Source organism: Hemicordylus capensis, chromosome 3, assembly GCF_027244095.1.
Source record: "Hemicordylus capensis ecotype Gifberg chromosome 3, rHemCap1.1.pri, whole genome shotgun sequence".
Classification (NCBI taxonomy): Eukaryota; Metazoa; Chordata; class Lepidosauria; order Squamata; family Cordylidae; genus Hemicordylus; species Hemicordylus capensis.
In genome coordinates, this window is record NC_069659.1 from 151,435,407 (window position 1) to 151,457,002 (window position 21,596).

Genomic DNA, 21,596 nt, shown 5'->3' on the forward strand with positions numbered 1-21,596 from the left:
AGAAAGATTTTGAGATCAGCACATCTTTGTGTCCCTCTAATAACTTTTGCATTTACTATCTGATCCAAACCAAGTTCAAAAAACACAGAATGAGACTCTAAGGGACCCTAATGGGGATTTTTTATTTTTTTTGGCCATCTGATTCAAGATGGTGGACACTCAAAGTGTAAACAACACCCCTTTGTAGCCCACACGCTGGCAGCTGACACAAATCAAGTTCATTGCACATGAGAGGAGATCCTAGGCACATTCAGTCTAACGTCTAACGGCAGTGAAAAGTAGGTTTCGTTAGCTCTCTGGGGAACTACTTATTTTAAAAATATTGATCCCATCCTCTTTTGTCTAAAAGGAGAACCAGGGTGGCTCACAAACAGAACAAATATGACAAAGCAATATACAAAAGCCAGCATGACAGTAGCACAAGAGCAAGATCTCAACACAAAATAAGGTCATGCAGGAGACATTCAGAATGGTGGGTGACAGGCAGAGCAAGGCAGCACCGGCTTCTCCAGATCACCAGATCTGTTGCACATGCGAAAGCAAACCCTGGTGGTGGTAGTGGTGTGTAAGAGCGCACTTGTGCAGCACTACTGCCATAATTTCCCACAGAATTAGCACTGCACAAGCACCTGCATGCTGTTTTAAGCGGTTGCACAAGTGTGCCACCGGGGCTGGCTTTCACATGCGCAGTGACCCCGGTGGGTCCGAAATGCCAGTACTGCCTTGCGCAGCATGTTAACCACTGCCGGAAGAGCAAGCAGAAAAAAAAACAGAACTACACTCATCAACACGGGGCCAGCCTAAAGTCCTTTCCAAAAAGCCAGGGCTGCACAACAGCAGCTCTCCCAACTGTTTTTGGACTACAACTCCCATCATTCCGAGCCAATAGTGGCCAATAGTCAGGGATGATGGAGTTGTAGGCCAACGTCTGCAGAAGGGCCAAAGTTGTGAAGTCCTGATCTAAGGGCATATGAAAATCTCAGCCTAGTGGGCTTCCTTGGAGAGGCGAATCCACAAGAAGCCCTGTTCCTAGAAGATGCCTGCCAAATCTCATTCAGCAACAGCATCTCCAGCACTAGAGCAGAGCAGGGTCTCTGGTGCCAGAGTGCACACATTGTGGGGGGTGGAGGTGTGCGTGTGCGCATGCACGCACACACACACTGGACAGGGTCAGACCCAGGAGGGCTCTCTTGAAAGCACAAAGCACCCTGGGCCATTAGGATGCCATAAACTCAACCAAGCACAGGAAGTCCTCCCCAAAATGACCCCCGGAGGCTGGGAGATGCCACCCTGCTGCAAGGCCTTGCACCAAGGACTCAATATTGTTTGGCGACTATATTTGATTAAAAGCCACTAAAATCACCCTCTGGGCAAGTGGGCAAGGCATCTGGTTTTAGAAATAAAAACCAAGAGCTAGACTGGTCAACTGCTCATCCAGCTTTTCAAATGCACAGGCAAGTTACAAGCCACAGCATGTTCAGTACAAGACGACACTGCTAAAACGGACCTCTAGATCCCGAAGCTCCCAATTCTGCATCAAGGGAGAGCTAGGATAATGCAGAAGTGTAGTGGCTTGGAGCAGAAGTCAGCCAGTCCACGGCTCAAATTCCCCCTTAGCCATGAACACAATGGGTAGATTTTATTTTTACATTTATATCCCACTCTTTCTTCATCCGCAGTATGGGAAGAGAGCCAGGCCAGCCTACCCAACATACAGGGCTGATTACTGATCATTGGTTCATTTGTATACCATCACAAATTATAGTCTCTAGGCAGTTTACAAATAATTTAACACAGAATACAATTAAATAACTACAAGATATAAAACCTGAGTTGTTACACATAGCCAAAAGCCTTAGTAAAGAGATGCATTTGTATAACCCTCTTATATGCTCCCAGAGAGGTCACACCTGATATCTTGGCAGGAAGTGTGCTCCAGAGCCCAGGGGCAGCCATCAAAAAGGCCCATCTCGGAATAGTCACCAGATGAATGAGCGGCAACCATAAATTGATTTCTCTACCAGATCTTAAAGAGCAGTGGGGACTATAAGTTTCCCAGTGCTGGTTATTACCCAAAAAGTCCTGAAGGGCTTGTGTCCAGGGTACTTAAGAGAGCGCCTTCGCTGCCGTGAATCCTGTGGCCTATTAAGATCATCTGGAGAGGTCTGTTTACAGTTTCCGCCAACTCATTTGGTGGCAACTCGGGACCGGGCCTTCTCTGTGGCTGCCCCAGGGTTTTGGAACTCGCTCCCTGCTGTAATAAGAGCATCTCCTTCTCTGTTTGTTTTTCGGAGGACCCTGAAGACATACCTGTTTTCTCAGGCTTTTTAAAAAACTCATTTTAGACTGTTTAACTGATATACAGGCGACACAATATGCGTGATGGATCTGCAACTTTACTCCTCTCCAGACCTTCTTTATTGCATAAAATAAGAAAAAACTAACATTTGTTTTAAAAAATTTTCATATTTCAATCTTATTTTACGCAATAATGAAGATGTGGAGAGGAACAACTGTTTGTTTTATTCTGTGAGATTGTTTCAATTGTTTTTATATTGTATTTTGGATTATGTACACTGCCTAGGCCAGTAGTTCCCAACCAGGGTTCCTCCTGATGTTGCTGAACTACAACTCCCAGGATCCTAAGCCACAATTTATTGTGGCTGGGGGTGCTGGGAGTTGTAGTTCAGCAAAATCAGGAGGAACCCTGGTTGGGAACCACTGGCCTAGAGATACATATATCAGGAGGTATATAAATATGATAGATAAAATATAGAAGGCAGCATTCTCTTGAGTCCCCTGGATGTAACACGAAACACTTTGAACTGCTGAAAGAATGTATGATTTTGTTTAATATACACACTTTTCATCCCTGAACAAAGCAACTAATAAGCTGAGCGGTAAAACAGAAACAAAGTATTGTAGTACTATATACTCTGCATAATTTTTTGCCTACGTAATTTTTTGCCTACTTGACCAGGATGCTTATGGTTTCATGCATATAGGCTGAATTGGATCACACTGTGGTCAATGCTACACAATGGTTCTGCAACTCTGACATCTCACAGCAGGTCCTGGGCATCACTGAGGATTAAGTCCAAGGTTGCCATCCCTCTGGTTGGTAATGCGACTAATGGTTCTAAGGCACAGTCATTTAGCATGTCTAGAAATTTGGCCTCTCTTTTATTACCTGAATGTGAATTTACCCAGTCTATGTGTGGGTAGTTGAAGTCACCCATTATTACTGCCTGTCTCTCTTTGACGCCTCTCTTATTTGCTTCTCCAACTCCAGGTCACTCGCAGTGTTGTGATCCAGAGGGCAATAGCACGTCCCTAGTAACACATTTCCTTTCAGTCCTTGTAATGTTACCCATAATGATTCTGTGGAGGGCTCTTAAGAACATAAGAACATAAGGACAGCCCTGCTGGATCAGGCTCAAGGCCCATCTAGTCCAGCATCCTGTTTCACACAGTGGCCCACCAGATACCTCTGGAAGCCACAGGCAGGAGTTGAGGGCGTGCCCTCTCCTGCCATTGCTCCCCTGCAACTGGTACTCAGAGGCACACCCTTGAGGCTGGAGGTGGCCCACAGCCCTCTGACTAGTAGCCATTGATAGACCTCTCCTCCATGAAGTCATCCAAACCCCTCTTAAAGCCATCCAGGTTGTTGGCTGTCACCACATCCTGTGGCAGAGAGTTCCAAAAGTGGATCACGTGTTGTGTGAAAAAGTACTTCCGTTTGTTGGTCCTAGACCTCCTGGCAATCAATTTCATGGAGTGACCCCTGGTTCTAGTGTTGTGTGAGAGGGAAAATAATCTCTCTCTCTCCACTTTCTCCACGCCATGCATGATTTTATAGACCTCTATCATGTCTCCCCGCAGTCCTCTTTTTTCTAAACTAAAAAGCCCCAGGTGTTGTAGTCTTGCCTCGTAAGAAAGGTGCTCTAGGCCCCTGATCATCTTGGTTGCCCTCTTCTGTACCTTCTCCAGTTCAACAATGTCCTTTTTAAGATGTGGTGACCAGAATTGTATGCAGTACTCCAAGTGTGGTTGCACCATAGTTTTGTATAAGGGCATTATAATGTTAGCCGTTTTATTTTCAATCCCCTTCCTAATGATCCCTAGCATGGAATTTGCCTTTTTCACAGCTGCTGCACATTGAATAGACACTTTCAACGAGCTGTCAACCACAACCCCAAGATCCCTTTCCTGGTCCGTCACCAACAACTCAGATCCCATCAGCATATACTTGAAGTTGGGGTTTTTCGTCCCAATGTGCATCACTTTACACTTGCTAACATTGAACCGCATTTGCTATTTTGTGCCCACTCCCCCAGTTTGGAGAAATCCTTTTGGAGCTGCTCACAATCCGTTTTGGATTTCACTACCCGGAAGAGTTTGGTATCATCTGCAAATTTGGCCACATCGCTGCTTCTAGATCATTTATGAATAAATTAAAAAGCACCGGTCCCAGTACAGATCCCTGGGGGACCCCACTTCTTACTTCCCTCCATTGTGAAAACTCGCCATTTATACCTGCCCTCTGTTTTCTGTCTTTCAACCAGTTAGCAATCCACACATGTACTTTTCCCTTTATTCCATGACAGCTAAGTTTCCTCAGGAGTCTTTGATGAGGAACTTTGTCAAAAGCTTTTTGGAAGTCCAGGTAGACTATGTCAACTGGATCACCTTTATCCACATACTTGTTGACACTCTCAAAGAACTCCAAAAGGTTGGTGAGGCAAGATTTACCTTTGCGGAAGCCATGCTGGCTCATTCCCAGCAAGGCCTGTTCTTCTAGGTGCTTTACAATTTTATCCTTGAGGATGCTTTCCATCAATTTGCCTGGAACGGACGTTAGGCTAACCGGCCTGTAATTTCCCGGATCGCCCCTGGATCCCTTTTTGAAAATCGGTGTTACATTTGCTACTCTCCAGTCCTCTGGTACAGAGCCCGATTTCAGGGATATGTTAAATATTTTAGCAAGCAGGTCGGCAATTTCACATTTGAGTTCTTTGAGGACTCTTGGATGGATGCCATCCAGCCCTGGTGATTTGTTAGCTTTCAGTTTTTCCAGACAGTTTAGAACATCATCTCTTGTCACTTCTATCAGACTCAGCTCTCTAGCCTCCATCCCTAAAAAGCCTGGTTCAGGAACAGGTATATGCTCAGTATCCTCTGCCGTGAAGACAGATGCAAAGAACTCATTCAGATGCAAAGAACTCATTCAGTTTCTCTGCAACCTCCATATCCTCCTTAATAATCCCTTTCACTCCCTCATTGTCTAATGGCCCAACCGCCTCCCTGGCAGGTTTCCTGCTTCTGATGTACTTAAAGAAGTTTTTGTTATTCCCCTTGATACTTTTGGCTAAATGTTCCTCAAACTCTCTTTTTGCCTCCCTTATTGTCACCTTGCATTTCTTTTGCCAGAGTTTGTGTTCCTTCCTGTTCTTTTCGTTTGGACAGGCCTTCCAATTTCGGAAGGAAGTCTTCTTCCCTTTATGGCTTCCTTGACGGTACCCGTTAGCCATGCTGGCATCCTCCTGGACTTAGTGGTACCTTCCCTCCTTTTGGGTATACAATCTAACTGGGTATACAATCTAACTGGGCTTCTAGTATTGTGGTTTTGAGTAAACGCCATGCACTCTGGAGCGAAGTGACTCTCCTGATTTACCCCCTCAGCTTTCTTTTCACCATACTCATTTTGGAGAAGTTTCCTCTTTTGAAATTTAAAATGTCTGTGTTTGACATCCTTGACATCTCTTGTCCACCTAGGTTTTCTAGCTTATTGGAATCTATCCCTTCTTTGATATACAGTGCCACTCCTCCCCCAACCCTCCCCTTCCTGTCCCTTCTATAGAGTTTATATCCAGGAATAACCGTGTCCCACTGGTTCCCACTGTTCCACCTGGTTTCCATTACACCCACTATGTCTATGTTTTCATTAGTCACCAAGCACTCCAGATCACCCATTTTGCTCTGCGGCTTCTGGCATTGCGAGTCCCTCACCTGGTGTTGGTGTGTGCTATCCCCCTTACCTCTTTGGCAAGCTGTCATGTGTTTCCTTCTGCTCAACTCCTAGCTGTACTCTGTCCCCTTCTGGTTTATCCGAAACATGTGCACCCCCACACCTTAGGGGTTTTTGGTGGCTGAACCAGATACCACCCAGTTCCTGTTGGCAATCCCCCAGGCGTCATTTTAAAAGCTGCTCTGCGACCTTTTTTTATTTTAAGCGCCAGCAGTCTGGTTCCATCTTGGTTCAAGTGGAGCCCGTCCTGTTTGTACACGCTTCACTTTCCAAATGTATCCCAGGGCCTAACAAATCTAAACCCCTCCTCCTGGCACCATCGTCTCATCCACACATTGAGACCCCTCAGCTCCACCTTTCCCACTGTCCCTGCGTGTGGAACAGGAAGCACTTCAGAGAACGCTACCCTGCGGGTCCTAGATTTCAGTATGCTACCTAGAAGCCTAAATTTGACTTCCAGGACCTCCTGACTGCATTTCCCAACATCATTGGTGCCGATGTGCACCATGGCAGCTGACTCCTCCCCAGCACTGCCTAACAGCTTACCTAGATGCAGCGTGCTGTCCGCAACCTTTGCACCAGGCAAGCAAGTAACTGTGTGGTCTACACTTGTGTCACAGACCCAGATCTCTATGCCCCTAATGATCAAATCACCCACTACTAGGAGGCCTCCACCTCCTGGACTGAAGGCTAAACTATCATAGGCAACAGCCTTTAAGGTCAATTACTCTGGCTGGAAGATGTGTAATGCAGAACTCCAGCCAGTTTGTGCTTTCTCCAGAGGGCAAGAGGTTTTATCAGCCCTGCTCAGCTGTCCCAAGCATTGATAACCATCTAATATAATATTATTCTGCATTGTACAGAAGGCAAAAAATGGAAGCACTTATGCCTCAGACAATTGAGTTTTAAGCATCTGTATCTTAACAAGATGCTTATATTTGTTCCCAAATGAGCAAACAGTTTACAGAAATAAGTTTCTGAAAGGCATTACTAAAAAGCTCTCTCTTTAATTTAAAATTCTGCTTGGAGTCAAGCTCTGGGATTCCATAATGAACTAACACCGAGAAGGAGTTCTGCATCTCATAAAATGTTACTGTATCTACTACGAAAACATTTGTTTTGGTTTCTAAGAAGAGAGAGTGCCTTTTGTTCCCAAAAGTCTTTGAAATTTGTGCTTCTCAACCCTGCTCTACTTCCAGAGACAGAAGACTCAGGATGAAAGGAACTCCTCAACAATTGTGTCCTGTCACTCTGTCCAAAGCTAATGTGCATAACCCTCCAATGCCTTAGGAGGACCCTGTTGCTTTAAAAGGGGTCAGCCTTGATGGCCCAAATGGGCAGGGCAATATGCAAGTGACAGGCAGGAGTACCCAAGGTATTGTAGGAATTGAAGAGAGACATCAAGGGCTGCCTTGCCATACTCCCCTGGTGGAAGCCAGCCCCCTTGCAGGTTTTGACAGTGGCGGAGGGGCAGGGAAGAGGGAAGGCCGAGAGCAACCTCCTCAGTTCTCTCCTCAAAGTGATCCAGTGGCAACAGCAGGAGACATCTTACCACCCCGATACTGCCTTAATCTGCTGCTGAAGGCGATCACCTCAAAAACTGCCTCTCACAGGAACATAGGAAACTGCCATATACTGAGTCAGACCATCGGTCCATCTAGCTCAGTAGTGTCTTCACAGACTGGCAGCGGCTTCTCCAAGGTTGCAGGCAGGAATCTCTCTTAGCCCTATCTTGGAGAAGCCAGGGAGGGAACCTCTGAACCTTCTGCATTTCCCAGAGTGGTTCCATCCCCTGAGGGGAATATCTTGCAGTGCTAACACAAAGTCTCCCATTCAGATGCAACCAGAGCAGATCCTGCTTAGCTATGGGGACAAGTCATGCTTGCTACCACAAGACCAGCTCACCATCTCTGGTGAGAGATGGACCATCTCTGGTGAGAGAGAGCTGTGTCTGTGCAAGAGAAAGGGCATAAAAGACACAACCCTTACATGGTGCCAGCTGAGAAGCAAATGTTACCTGTCTATTCTCACAACACTATTTACTGCTTTCATATCTTGCCTTCCTGCAAGGAGCTCAGGATGGGGCACATGGGTTCCTCCTCCCCTTCCCCTTCCCCCTCCCACTCATACTCTTAAATCTGTCCTCAACAATCCTAAGCAGGACTGGCCTGAGGCCACCCACTAAACTGAACAGTCAAGTGAGGATCTGAACAGTCCAACACTGCAATCTCTACACTGCTTCTCTTCTTGCTTGCCAAGTCGTAGCCCTATTTCATACACTATATTCAACACACATACCGTCTATGTACAGCAAACTCATGTTCAGGCCTCTCTACACATTTATCCATATGTTCTACTCAAGGCATGTACAACAGAATACTTCTCTGCAGCCAACATTTGGCAGGGCCTGCACCCAAGTTTAGTTCTAAAATGAATGCATGCACAGTCATTCATACACACAAAAATGTATGTGTGTTCAGATACCTCTATGCATGTACAATATCATTTTTACTCGAATCAAAGAATCTGCATTTAAGATGATCCCCTTAAAAAGTAGAGATTAAATACAGGCTATATCTGTATTTACTTGTAAGGAACAGGACTCTGAATTTAAGATGACCTCCTGATTTCCAGTATCAAAAAACTTGGAAAACACCTAGTCTTGGATTCAGGTAGATTCAAGCCCCATTAAGGTGTTATAATGTAAGTAGCCAAAATAGTACCATTTTGGGAAAGTGGTAGTAGATATGAAAGGAACAATCAGTACTTGCTTCTGGTGAAGTGAAGCTGAAAAACTACTCCAATAATATTCACAATACCCTATCTGCTTCAGTCCAAAAAAGGAAGGAAGAGAGGTAAGGCATGGTTCAAAGGCACATGATGCATCTACCTGGATGAAGTTAAACAGGGACTAAGTCTGGTCAATGTTTGGATGGGAGACTGTCTAGGAGCCCTATGTGCATTTCTCCGAATTCCAACACAGAAGTTCAAATAAACATGCAAATAAACCCAACCAACATCTGAAGAAGGCTCAACTTTTAGATGAGAAGAAATAATTCTAGCACATCTATGAATATGACAAATTTATATAACGCTTTTCAACAAAAGTTCCCAAAGCGGTTTACACAGAAATAAATAAAATGGCTTCCTGTCCAAAAAGGGCTCACAATCTAAAAAAGGAGCATAAGACAGACACCAGCAACAGCCACTGGAGGGACGATGTGCTGGGAGTGGATAGGGCCAGTTGCTCTCCCCCTGCTAAATAAAGAGAATCACCATGTTAAAAGGTGCCTCTTTGCTCAGTTAGCAGGGGGCTAGCTGATTTCTAGCATCTAGAAATCTAATCTGTGATAAATAATAATTACAAAATAGTTTAAATCTTTCCGAATTTGCAATACAGTTTAATTGCAGCTGCAACAGAACCAAGTGCTGACCCATGGATTAATCAACGAGAACTTCAGTTGATCAGTTGGAGCCAATTCTAATCAGTGGGACAGAGATTTAAGAGCACACTGGTTTATTTTTAGAGGCAACTCTAAACTTGGTCCTGATAACAGGGAATTTAAAAATATTCAACAACTTCTAATACAATATTTGCCTTAATAGAAGTCGACTCTGAATTTAAGATGACCCCCTTAAAATCAGTGGTGAAATACAGCTCATCCAGAGGTGCACAACTCAAATACCCCAGTGGGCCAGAAACAATCATCACTTGGTGTGTGGGGGCCGAGGTAAATGTTTGGCACATTAATGATTACATTGAAATAATTAATCTTAATTATTGTTGAATATTTTATTAGATATAAATGAGAGCAATTATTAGTTAACCACAGCATGAGGAAAGAAAAGGAAGCTCCTAGCAACCTTTCCTCCTCCCTGCTCCTCCATGCACTTTCAAAGCTTAAATTTTGAAAGGGGACTGCCCCCCGCCCCGCCACCAGGGCCATGGGGGCAAGGCAGCATTTTGCACCTTACCTCAAGCACCACAAAAACTTTGGGCCCACCCCTGGGGCAAGCAGAAGAGTCCCCGCAGGCCAGATTACGTTGTGCAGGCCTTAGTCAAATGGAACAGGTCTCTGAATTTAAGATGATCCACCAATTTCTAACATCAAAGAACTTGGGGAAAACCTAGTCTTGGATTCAGGTAAATGTATTCTAAGTTTAGAAGTTTAGCATAAAAGCTCTATCATATTTCCTTCAATAGCTAGAGAGGCACATACGAGATTTTGTAAACAGGCACATCTGACAAAAGGAATAGATGATTAATCAAGGGACAGCAATCGGTGGCACTTCTGTTATAAAGGAATTAAATGAACATATCTGGATACCTGATACAACATTAAAAGAACAGTGCACCCTTAAGTATGCAAATACCAATTTACAGCCCGACTCAATGCACATTCACTTGGAAGGAAGCCCCATTCAACTCAGTGATACTTACTCCCAAATATGTAGGATCGCAGGTTTAGGCACTGCAGTGCGGTAGTTCTCTTATTTGATACATTAACATTAAAACCACTTGAGCTGGAGCAGTTTTAGTAACATGACTGTACTAAAAGGAAACAATACTTAAACACACAAACATTTACATTTTAAAGTGGAAGTAGAGCTAGCTCCCCTACTCCTTACCCCTGTACATTAGAGTGTCTTCCATTTGTTTTATGAATACTGATTCGTCACACTAGAAAATCCCATAGTTTATCCATTTGCCTACTATAAGTATCTGTCTCACACAAATGAAACTCTATAAGGATTTTGTGGGGGGAGGTATAAATACCCAAATCCAGTAATGCCATTGGCTATTTTGTTAGCCGCCCAGAGACGTATGTTTGGGCAGGATATAAATTCAATCAATCAATCAATCAATCAATCAATCAATAATTTTCCTTTAACCTCAATCCCCAATATGCACCATCACATTTTTTAAAACTCCACAAAAAAAACCCACACAGAGCTGGTGTGAAGAATCTACTTTCAACAACAAAAGGTTTTGTTAAAAATAATTTGTGTGTTTCCAAGCGTCTTGGTCAGTCTGGGGATTTAGTAAGAAGAATATGGCAACTATTGCTCAGTACTGGGATCGACAGGGAGAAGATCTACGGATGTCAGGACCTGGGTAGCAGAGAGGCAGGGAGGAGAAACTGGGAGAAAGGGACAGTCAGAATGTCCCTTCCAAACTGATCAATTTTATTTATTTATTTAATTTATTTATATACCTCCTGGCTCTGAAGGCTCTAGGAGGTTCACAAAAGTCAATACAATAAAAGCAAAACCAAAATCAAACCACAATTAAAAACAAACAATTTAGAACATTCACAGATTACTAAAAGCCAGGCTAAAAAGGTGTGTCTTAAGGGCTCTTTTGAAGCTGAATCACGAACAGCTATAGGGAGTGCATTCCAGAGCCCAGGAGCGACTAAAGGGAAGGCCCGCTCCTGAGTCACCAGCAGACGATAGGGATGTGCACAAACTATCCGACCAACGGTTCAGCGGTGGATGGAGGTTACCTTTAAAGGACTGGGAGAGTGCCCTTACCTCCCCACTGTGTTTCCCCCGTCAGTGCTCTTGCCAAAATCGTTGGCTAGGGCGGCAGCGTACCTCCTTGCTGCCCTAGTCAGTGTCAAAACACAAGTGCCCAACGTGTGTGAACTGGCCGAACGCTGGACCTCCAAACCAGTTCGGAAAAGGACCGCCAAACTGGTCTGGGCACATCCCTACCAGACAAGCTGGCAGCATTCAGAGATGGACCTATCCCGATGACCTTAATGTGCTGTTGGGATCATGCAGAAGAAGGGCGCTCTTCTAGGTAACTCAGTCCTAAGTCATTTAAAGGTCATTAGCAGCTCTTTGTATTTTGCCCAGAAACCTATTGGTAGCCAATGCAATTGCTTTAAAACAGGCATAAAACAGGTCTTTCTGAGAGACCCTGGAGACCAATATAGCTGCCACATTTTGGACCAACTGAAGTTTCCGAACTACATACAAAGGCAGGCCCATTTGGAGCACATTGCAGTAGTCAAGCCCAGAGGCATTTATTTATTTATTTAAAACCCCCCCCCCATTTTATATCCCGCTCTTCCTCCAAGGAGCCCAGAGCGGTGTACTATATACTTGAGTTTCCCCTCACAACAACCCTGTGAAGTAGGTTAGGCTGAGAGAGAAGTGACTGGCCCAGAGTCACCCAGCTAGTATCATGGCTGAATGGGGAGCAGCTATCTCCTAGTGACACCATCTGGAATCTACCTGAGAGATTGGAACGGAGCCATTGCAGAGCAGTACCACCTATTCCCAAATCCCCCAACCAATCCAGAAGGATATTATGGTCGGTAGTATCAAAGCCGCAGAGAGGTCCTCTTTATCTTTAAATTATTTGGACTTTCTCTAATAGAGCAACACTGCATGCCTATAGCAGTCACCCACTATCAAGAGCAGTAGGAGAGGATTTCTGAAGATAAATGTCAACATTTATTTATTATTATCATTATTTTTTATTATTATTATCATATTTTTATACCACCTGATAGACATCTCTAGGCGGTGTACAAAGTTAAAACATAGCTAATGTAGCACAATATAAAAACAGTTAAAATTCACAAAACAGGCAAAACACAAATCTCAATCACAATAATGCGATGATGCATACTGGGAACGGAGACCATCTTCAATAAAGATAAATGCCAGCATAGGAACTTTGAACCACAGCTGGTTCAAAGGAACTGCCCCCACCATGCAATTAGGAAAGAGGAGGGAAAGCGAGATGTGCCCATCCCTAACTGCAGGATGGCAGGGTCGGCTCAGATGCATCATCTGAACCAGTCCACCCACATAGGGTGGGGTTGATGAGCCATCTTGGAGCAGGCACTCACAGCAGCCTTGAACACCGTAGGACTGCGTGCAGAGAATTTGAGTTTGTAGAGACACTTTGTTCAATACAGTTGTTCAAGAAGCTGCTCCTGGGCTTTCCCAAAACATACAGTAGGTCAAGATATGTTGGAATGCAAGACAGAACATCCAAATGGTGCCCCATCACAGAAACAGCATGCATTAAATCGCTGACATTTTGCTGCCCTTCAGTGGTACTCCGTTGTGTTCAAGACAGGCAGCTTCATACTACCCAGTGGCAGAACTGGCCCTGCCAAACACACATTAGCCATGTTTGGTGTGAACAAGTATCCAGTCATTAGCATCCATGGCAGGCAGCCAATTACCAGCCCACACCCAATACCAAATTCTGAGTATAGTAGACATGCCAGTCGTATGGTGTTTTTGGAAACAAAGCTTCAGAGTGAGGCATGTCCACTTTGTGAGCAGTCCATAATCTCAAGCAACAATAAGGTTACATGGGAAGCTGCCTTATACTAAGTCCAACCATTGGTCTAAGCTCCAGACCAGTCAGTGTAGGCAATATCATCTGGCTCAATATTATCTACACCGACTGGCAGTGGCTCTCCAAGGTTTCAGGCAGGAGTCTTCAACAGCCCTACCTGGAGGTGCCAGGGACTGAACCTGGGGCCTTTTGCAGACACAGCAGATACTCTACCACTGAGCTATGGCCCAGTCTCCTAAAGGGAATATCTTACAGTAGACAACACTCACATGTACAGGTGAAACTCGGAAAATTAGAATATCGTGCAAAAGTCCATTAATTTCAGTAATGCAAATTAAAAGGTGAAACTGATATATGAGACAGACGCATTACATGCAAAGCGAGATAAGTCAAGCCTTAATTTGTTATAATTGTGATGATCATGGCGTACAGCTCATGAAAACCCCAAATCCACAATCTCAGAAAATTAGAATATTACATGGAACCAAGAAGACAAGGATTGTAGAATAGAACAATATCGGACCTCTGAAAAGTATAAGCATGCATATGTATTCAGTACTTGGTTTGGGCCCCTTCTGCAGCAATTACTGCCTCAATGCGGCGTGGCATGGATGCTATCAGCCTGTGGCACTGATGAGGTGTTATGGAAGACCAGGATGCTTCATTAGCAGCCTTCAGCTCTTCTGCATTGTTTGGTCTCATGTCTCTCATCCTTCTCTTGGCAATGCCCCATAGATTCTCTATGGGGTCAGGTCAGGCGAGTTTGCTGGCCAATCAAGCACAGTACACTGTATACTTTTCAGAGGTCCGATATTGTTCTATTCTACAATCCTTGTCTTCTTGGTTCCATGTAATATTCTAATTTTCTGGGATTGTGGATTTGGGGTTTTCATGAGCTGTACGCCATGATCATCACAATTATAACAAATTAAGGCTTGACTTATCTCGCTTTGCATGTAATGCGTCTGTCTCATATATCAGTTTCACCTTTTAATTTACATTACTGAAATTAATGGACTTTTGCACGATATTCTGATTTTCCGAGTTTCACCTATAGTTACCCATCCTAATGCAAACAAAGGCAAATCCAGCTTAGCCTTCAGGTTCGGGGACAATTCAGGTTCGCTACTGCTCTACCTTAAGTGGCGCAGCGGGGAAATGCTTGACTAACAAGCAGAAGGTTGCCGGTTCGAATCCCCGCTGGTACTATATAGGGCAGCAGCAATATAGAAGGATGCTGAAAGGCATCATCTCATACTGCGTGGGAGGAGGCAATGGTAAACCCCTCCTGTATTCTACCAAAGACAACCACAGGGCTCTGTGGGCGCCAGGAGTTGAAAGAGACTTGACAGCACACTTGACCTTTACAGCAAGACTGGTTTAATCCCCAAGATTGCCATCCTCAAGCTGCAGGCACAGAAGCAAGCCCCATGGGGGCGGGGAGATGGTACTTTTGAGGAAGCATGTTTCAGGTGAGGTATTCAGCATTTTGTATGGGGAGGGAGAAAAAATAGAGCTACTTCACAACCAATTAGTTTAAAAAATTTAAACTCAAAAAGCGTGGCAGGGAGAGGCAGGTGACACTGGCCCCTTCAGTTCACAGCTACTTTGGGCATTATCTCCTTTTCTTCTTGGAAAGTTTTCCACAGCACACCTTAACCAAGCCTTGATAGGAAAAACTTAAGTATGTAATACACCAATCTGGGCTCCTTGGAAGAAGAGCGGGATATAAAATGTAAAAAATATTTTTTAAAAATATATATATATTATATACGGTATTAGTCTCTTGCTGTGGAATACCAAATGTATTCGAATGGCTGATAAAAACCCCACTGTCACAAACAGTAACAGGTAATGTTAAATAACCCTCTCTAGAATCCTAGTGAGCAAGATAGTTCTTCAACAAAGTCATGTAAATGTAGGACTGGCTGGAGAACTGTGCCATTAGAAGAGCCACCAGCAGTTTTGAAAGGGAACTTTTTGTATACAGCATTCACCACCACTAGCAGCCACCTAATGGTGCAGTGGAAAAGTAACTTGCCTAGGGAGCAAGAGGTTGTCAGTTTGAATCCGCATTGGTATGTTTCCCAGACTATGGGAAACACCTATGTCGGGCAGGAGCGATATAGGAAAATGCTAAAAGGCATCACCTCATACTGTGTGGGAGATGGCAATAGTAAACCCCTCCCTGTATTCTACCAAAGACAACCACAGGGCTCTGTGGGTGCCAGGAGTCGATACCAACTCGACGTCACACTCTACCTTTATTCACCACTAAAGTTTCCAGCATATGCAGATTCTGTGGGAAATAGGAGTACAGCACATGCTCATGTATGTATGCCCCAGGAATGTAATTAGAAGCTGGGAGGGAAGGAAACAGACCACCAATCAGAGTGAGAGGGGCAAGACAAGTTAGCTCTGAAAATCATCCTAGATCTAGGTCAGTTTTTAGTAAAGCAACCTACATTCTCTAAACATAAAACAACAACAACCTAGGCCTTTCTACATTTGACAGTGAAAAAGCAATACTGAACAAACCAGCTGAGCTTCATCATAGTTCCCTAGGAGACGGAAGAAAGAAAAGGAGAAATCACATTGAGACATTTAACTGAGTTTGTATCTGCACTGGATTTTGGCTCCACATGCTTTGGCCTACCCAGTTACTTGCAAAGCCTCAGTCAGTACGCTCAGTTAACTCCCTGCCTAGACTCATTACCCAAAACCAATGACAAAAAATAAAATAAAAGACACTGATCCAAGTAATTTAACGTTAACCAGTAAAAATGAGAGAGAGAGAGAGAGAGAGAGAGAGAGAGAGAGAGAGAGAGAGAGAGAAATAACAGGAGAGGGAGTCCTTCTTTTGCTCCATTCCACAGAACTATTTCTTTCACTTTTGATACATTTTAGGGAACGGGAAAGTATCACATTGCCTCCTCCGGTATACAAAAAAAAATCAAAGAGTCAGGAATGCGGAAATAATTCCCTCCGAAAACGGAACTCCGGCTATGATACATCATCGATCTTATCAAGGGCCTCCCTTTTCTACTCTGTCTGTAGAAGCAACCAGAGACACAAGCGATCAGTGAACGTCAGACTTCTTAAAGGGATAAAGCTAAGGAAAACACATTTTTAATATCAAGACTACAAATGACAATTTCTTTAGGAGAACACATAAAAACAGAAATCTTCCCTGAAATTAATTTCATCCTCCTTCCTGCTAGGGCAGAGACTGCTAAGCTCCACACACATGGAAAAGGGAGTGGTGTGGGCGCCAGGCGGCTAAACTCCTCACAATCGCTTTGAGGCTTGCAGCACGAGCGCAGGTGCCATTACCTTTCCCAGGCAAATGTGGCAAGTGATGGGCAGCGTGAGAGACAGTGTAACATTCTGAACGTTCTGAGCCATCGTGACGTTTCGAATCCCGCGAGCGTGGAAGTTCCAATCCACAGGCTGCAACAACCACAGCAACGGTGAAGGAACACTCGTTCTTCAACTCTCACGCTGTTAAGGTCTCGCGTACGGCAAGCCAGGAAGGCCAATTTTTCTGACAATAACGGGCCCGCTTTTCAGAATTCTCGCAGGAAGTGGGGGCGGAGCCGAGAAATTTGTACTTGTAGGATAGAGCGTTGATAACGTGCTCCGTGTTCGCGAATACAACAGATAGAAAACTCAGAGGTTGTTTGTTTTCTTTTTTAATGTTTACACGGTATCGCTAAACTTGTTTCTGGGCTGTACCGTTTTTACCGATACAGGGGAAATACAATTTTTCTTAGGTTTATTTTATTTTATAAAACCTTTACAAACCTTTCAGCTAGATGCCATGGGAAGGCTTCTAGCCTAGTCTTCTCCCTGACACATTAGTTTGCTATGTTGAGGGAATTAGTTTTTTTATGGAGGAGCATTCAGATATGTTAATTCATACCAAAGAGACTTTTCTTATCTCGTCCAGGCAGAGCTGGAACAATATTGGTTTATTGGGGTGGGGGTCGCACAAGCTAGAGACAGACTTGGTGGGATGGCATAAGCTTTAAAAAGAAAGTACAACTATTCTAGCCCTTGGCCCCATAAACGCTAGCACAACTCCCCCAACACCTTATTGTAATCATTATAATTAATAAACTTTAATTGTTAGCCTCCCCATAACAAATTGTTCTCTGGGCAGTTCACAACACAACCCTAAATCACCCAATAAAAACATGCAACACATTAAATCATAACAGACAAAAAGGGAAAAATAAAATACAAAATGCAATACAAATACAACACAAAATACAATACTTTTATCCTCACAACAATCCTGTGAGGTAGGTTGAGAGACAGTGACTGACCCAAGCTTTGTGGCTAAACTTTGGCCTCCCTGATCAAAGGCCATCATGCTATCTTATCACACTGGCCTTCCGGCTTAGGATATTTCCATTATGGATCTGGTCACTGATGTTGTCTTTTATTCTGTATTACTTTATCCTTGCATGCTAGTTATTTTTTCACTTGGCCTCTCTCTATTTTTTTCTGATCTTTTTCTTCTTTGTAATTTTTAATCTCTTGCCTATTGGTTTTTTACTTGATTTTTGTTGTTTAGGTATATATTCTTGTTTGTTAGCCACCTCAAGTGATCCAGTTTTAACCAGAAAGGTGGGACAAATATTCTAATATCCTACAAATGATGAGGGATGGAGTCAATTCTCCTATGCTGCACATCAGTTATAACTCTTTTACAAAAGGTTACTGAAGATTAAATGTGTTTTAGGCAAATACCACTGTAGCCAATGGCTTGTGTAGCTAGACATTTTGTGGTGGAGCGAACCAAAAGAGGGTGTGTAGTATGAACCACAAGGGGTATGTAGTATGAACATATGAAGTTGCTTTATACTCCAGGGTTTCAGATAGAGCTGTTCCCAGCTCTCCCTAGAAATGCTGAGGATTGACCCTGGGAAAATCTGGATGCAAAGCACATGTTTTATCACTGAACCAAAGTCGTTGGGTACAGAATGTCCAGAACCTAAATACAGGGAGCTAAATATGTTAAAATGATTGTATTGTATTAAATATTACTAAAACAAAATTAGTAATATTATTATTAGTAATATTATTAGCAACAAAATTAAAGGTTCTTAATTGTAAAACTAAGGACTTAGCAGTGATTATTAGTTATACCCTTGTACTTATTGGCCAGAGCACCTCAAAGCAAGAGCAGGTTTCCTATAGAGAAAATGGTAGGATACTCTGTGTGGAACATAGGAACCGCCCAGAGATGTACGTTTTGGGTGGTCTAAAAATACGTTAAATAATTAAATAATAAGTAAATAAGTAAGTAAGTAAATATATAAATTAAGAAGCTGCCATATACTGAGTCAGACCATTGGTCTATCTAGTTCAGTATTGTCTACACAGACAGGCAGCGGCTTCTCCAAGGTTGCAGGCAGGAATATATCTCAGCCCTCTCATGGAGAAGCCAGGGAGGGAACTTGGACCTTCTGCTCTTCCCAGAGTGGCTCCATCCCCTAAGGGGAATATCTTACAGTGCTCACATGTAGTCTCCCATTCAAATGCAACCAGGGCAGGGTGGACCCTGCTTAGCTAAGGGGACAAGTCCTGCTTACTGCCACAAGACCAGCTCTCATCTCTTTGCATGTGTGTGTGTGCATGCGTCTGTGCGCGTGTTTCCATGCATAAGAGTTGCATGTGGACACCCTTTTTGTTACATTTCCATACATAAAAGGGTTTATGTTTTAAACAGGAACGCTGACAATTCAAGGAAGGGGTTTGGCATCCCCCTGAGGGAGTCAGATTCCCCTGTGACTTCCCTCCTAACTCAGGTATTGTTCCCTGTCATGACCATTTGTGTCCCTCCCTTCCATTTCCTCTCCCTGTGGAATTCTATGCCCTCCCTCCCCTCTCTATTCAATTCCTTTTCATCAGGAAAGCAGAGGAAAAGCCAATAGGTGTGAATGAATGCATTAAATAACACAGTAGGCGCAGTGTACCTGGAACCCCATGGAGACCCTCCCTCAGGAGAAATGTGAGAATCTAATAAGCTAGAAACTTTTGTCATCTCTCATAATACATCTTTTGGTAAGAATGACTGCCTCAAGCCAGCTAAAAAGAGAAGATACCACTTTCCAGTTTTCTAACTGTTCACATTTCCCCTCATGACGAGGTTCAAAACATATTGGGAGTACTGTTATATGAAGCTTGCCTCTGTGTTAGTTATTCATGATGCATCCTGAAAGAAAAAAAGAAAGTTTCCCAGCTGCTTGTTTTGCAGTGATTCTTCCTCATCACAGCCATCAGACGAGTGCTAGTTACAGGCCTGCATTATATAAGAAAGTCATGTGTAGCTGTATGTATGCCCCCTATTTTCCTATACCTTCACAACAGAACTCATGCTTTGCATGCCCAAAGTCCCAGGTTCAATCAGGTAAGGCTGGAAAGATCTCCACTGCCAACCTCTGGAATCTCGGAGAGTTGCTGACAGTTTGTCTACCAGGCCTGCTCAACTTAGGCCTCCCAGCTGTTTTTGGATTGCAGCTCCCATAATCCCCACCCACAGTGGCCAAAAGCCAGGGATTATGGGATTTGTAGGCCAACATCTGCAGGAGGGCCTAAGTTGAGCAGCCCTGAAATACTGGCCTAGAGGAAGCAGGAGTCTGATTCAGTAATAACCCAGGTACATATGTTCATACTAGTACAGCTGTAGTTGCTTTGTGGGGTCTTCCGCTCTGCTGTTGTGAAATAACAAGTATGTAGTACACCGCTCTGGGCTCTTTGGAGAAAGAGTGGGATATAAAATGTAAATAATAATAATAGTAATAATAATACGTTTCAGCTGATGCTTACTGCTGCTACTCGTGAAGGAGCAAGCAACAGCCCTTGCTGCTCTGTAGGAAATCCCAGGTTGCTGTCCAGCGCTAGCCAGAAACCACAGGGAAAGTGTAGTGCCGACAGGAAAGCACGAACTAGTGCATCATCTTACATGATTATTTAGAATTTTATTTTAGTTACTTTCCTACTAAAAGCAAATGAGCTTTAACAAAAACAAATAAACAATATTAAAATATCATTAAGAGCATTAAAGTTAATTACTAATATTATGCCCTTATAGTTAACATGTGCTTGCAGGAGTTACTGTCCACCTTGGGCATTATGTTGAATTGTTATGGTTTCCAGCTGACCATTATTTGGTTAGGTGGATTGCTGGTTAATAGCGCAGAATGGTTGGTTGATGTTTCCTCAGTGGGAGCTAACGGTTAGGAGAGAATTGGGGATTTCTTGCTTTTGTTCAAATGAGAGATCCATCAGAGCTTTGGGAAGGTAACAAAGGGGAGGGGATAGATATGTGTGTGACAGTTTGCAGTTGCAGGGGAGGAAGAGAGAGAGCCCTATTCAGATATTGTTGTATGTGCATTGAGCTCTGTGCACATATACCTGTATTTGTGTGAATGGCTTTACAAGTTTTACTGAACCTGGGTACAGGCCTCCTCAGGGTACAGTTAGGAAATGGACTGTTGTAACCTAATGGCGCAGCGGGGAAATGATTTGATTAGCAAGTCAGAGGTTGCTGGTTCGAATCCCTGCTGGTATGTTTCCCAAACTATGGGAAACACCTATATCGGGCAGCAGCAATAAAGGAAGATGCTGAGAGGCATCATCTCATACTGCATGGGAGGAGGCAATGGTAAACCCCTCCTGAATTCTACCAAAGGCAACCACAGAGCTCTGTGGTCGCCAGGAGTCGACACCGACTCGACGGCACACTTTACCTTTAAATATCTTGAACATAATGTGTGAATAATTATGTGCATACAGATCTGTATGTGTGTACATGTATACACAAGCCTTTTGAGTGTTTGTACACATGTACACGTTTTTGTGTGAATGACTGTACATGCAGTCATTTAAAAGGGAATCTGGGTACAGGCCCCCAGTGGGTAGATGGAGATAAATTTTCTGGCCCTTCAGTCTTTGCCCATTTCAGAAGATGACCCATGTTAAAAATTATCATGCATGCTACCACCACCAAGCTACGGCCCTTTCCTAGCCTTTCCCAAATCCACTATGCAATGGACCTCTTCAGGTCCAAGCCCAAGTCAAGGATCCAAGTCCTTGTGGATCCCATTGCAGCGTGTCCTTAAGAGTCATAAGAGTCACAGCACAATGTGGGCCGGTGGGCGGGGGTGGGGGGAGGACCTTGAAACATCCAGGTGGCCACTGTTAGAAACAGGATGCTGCACTCCCTGGATC

General features: G+C 43.7%; 1 protein-coding gene across 1 annotated transcript in view; it reads right to left on the minus strand.

Moving 5' to 3' along the window:
• OBI1 (ORC ubiquitin ligase 1) overlaps positions 1-16,880 on the minus strand; it is a 39,501-nt gene extending 22,621 nt beyond the window's left edge. The window contains exon 1 of the mRNA XM_053311365.1: positions 16,689-16,880. Within this exon, the coding sequence (XP_053167340.1) occupies positions 16,689-16,760 (72 nt within the window). The 5' untranslated portion in view covers positions 16,761-16,880. The remainder of the gene's footprint in view (positions 1-16,688) is intronic.
• Positions 16,881-21,596: the final 4,716 nt, after the last annotated feature.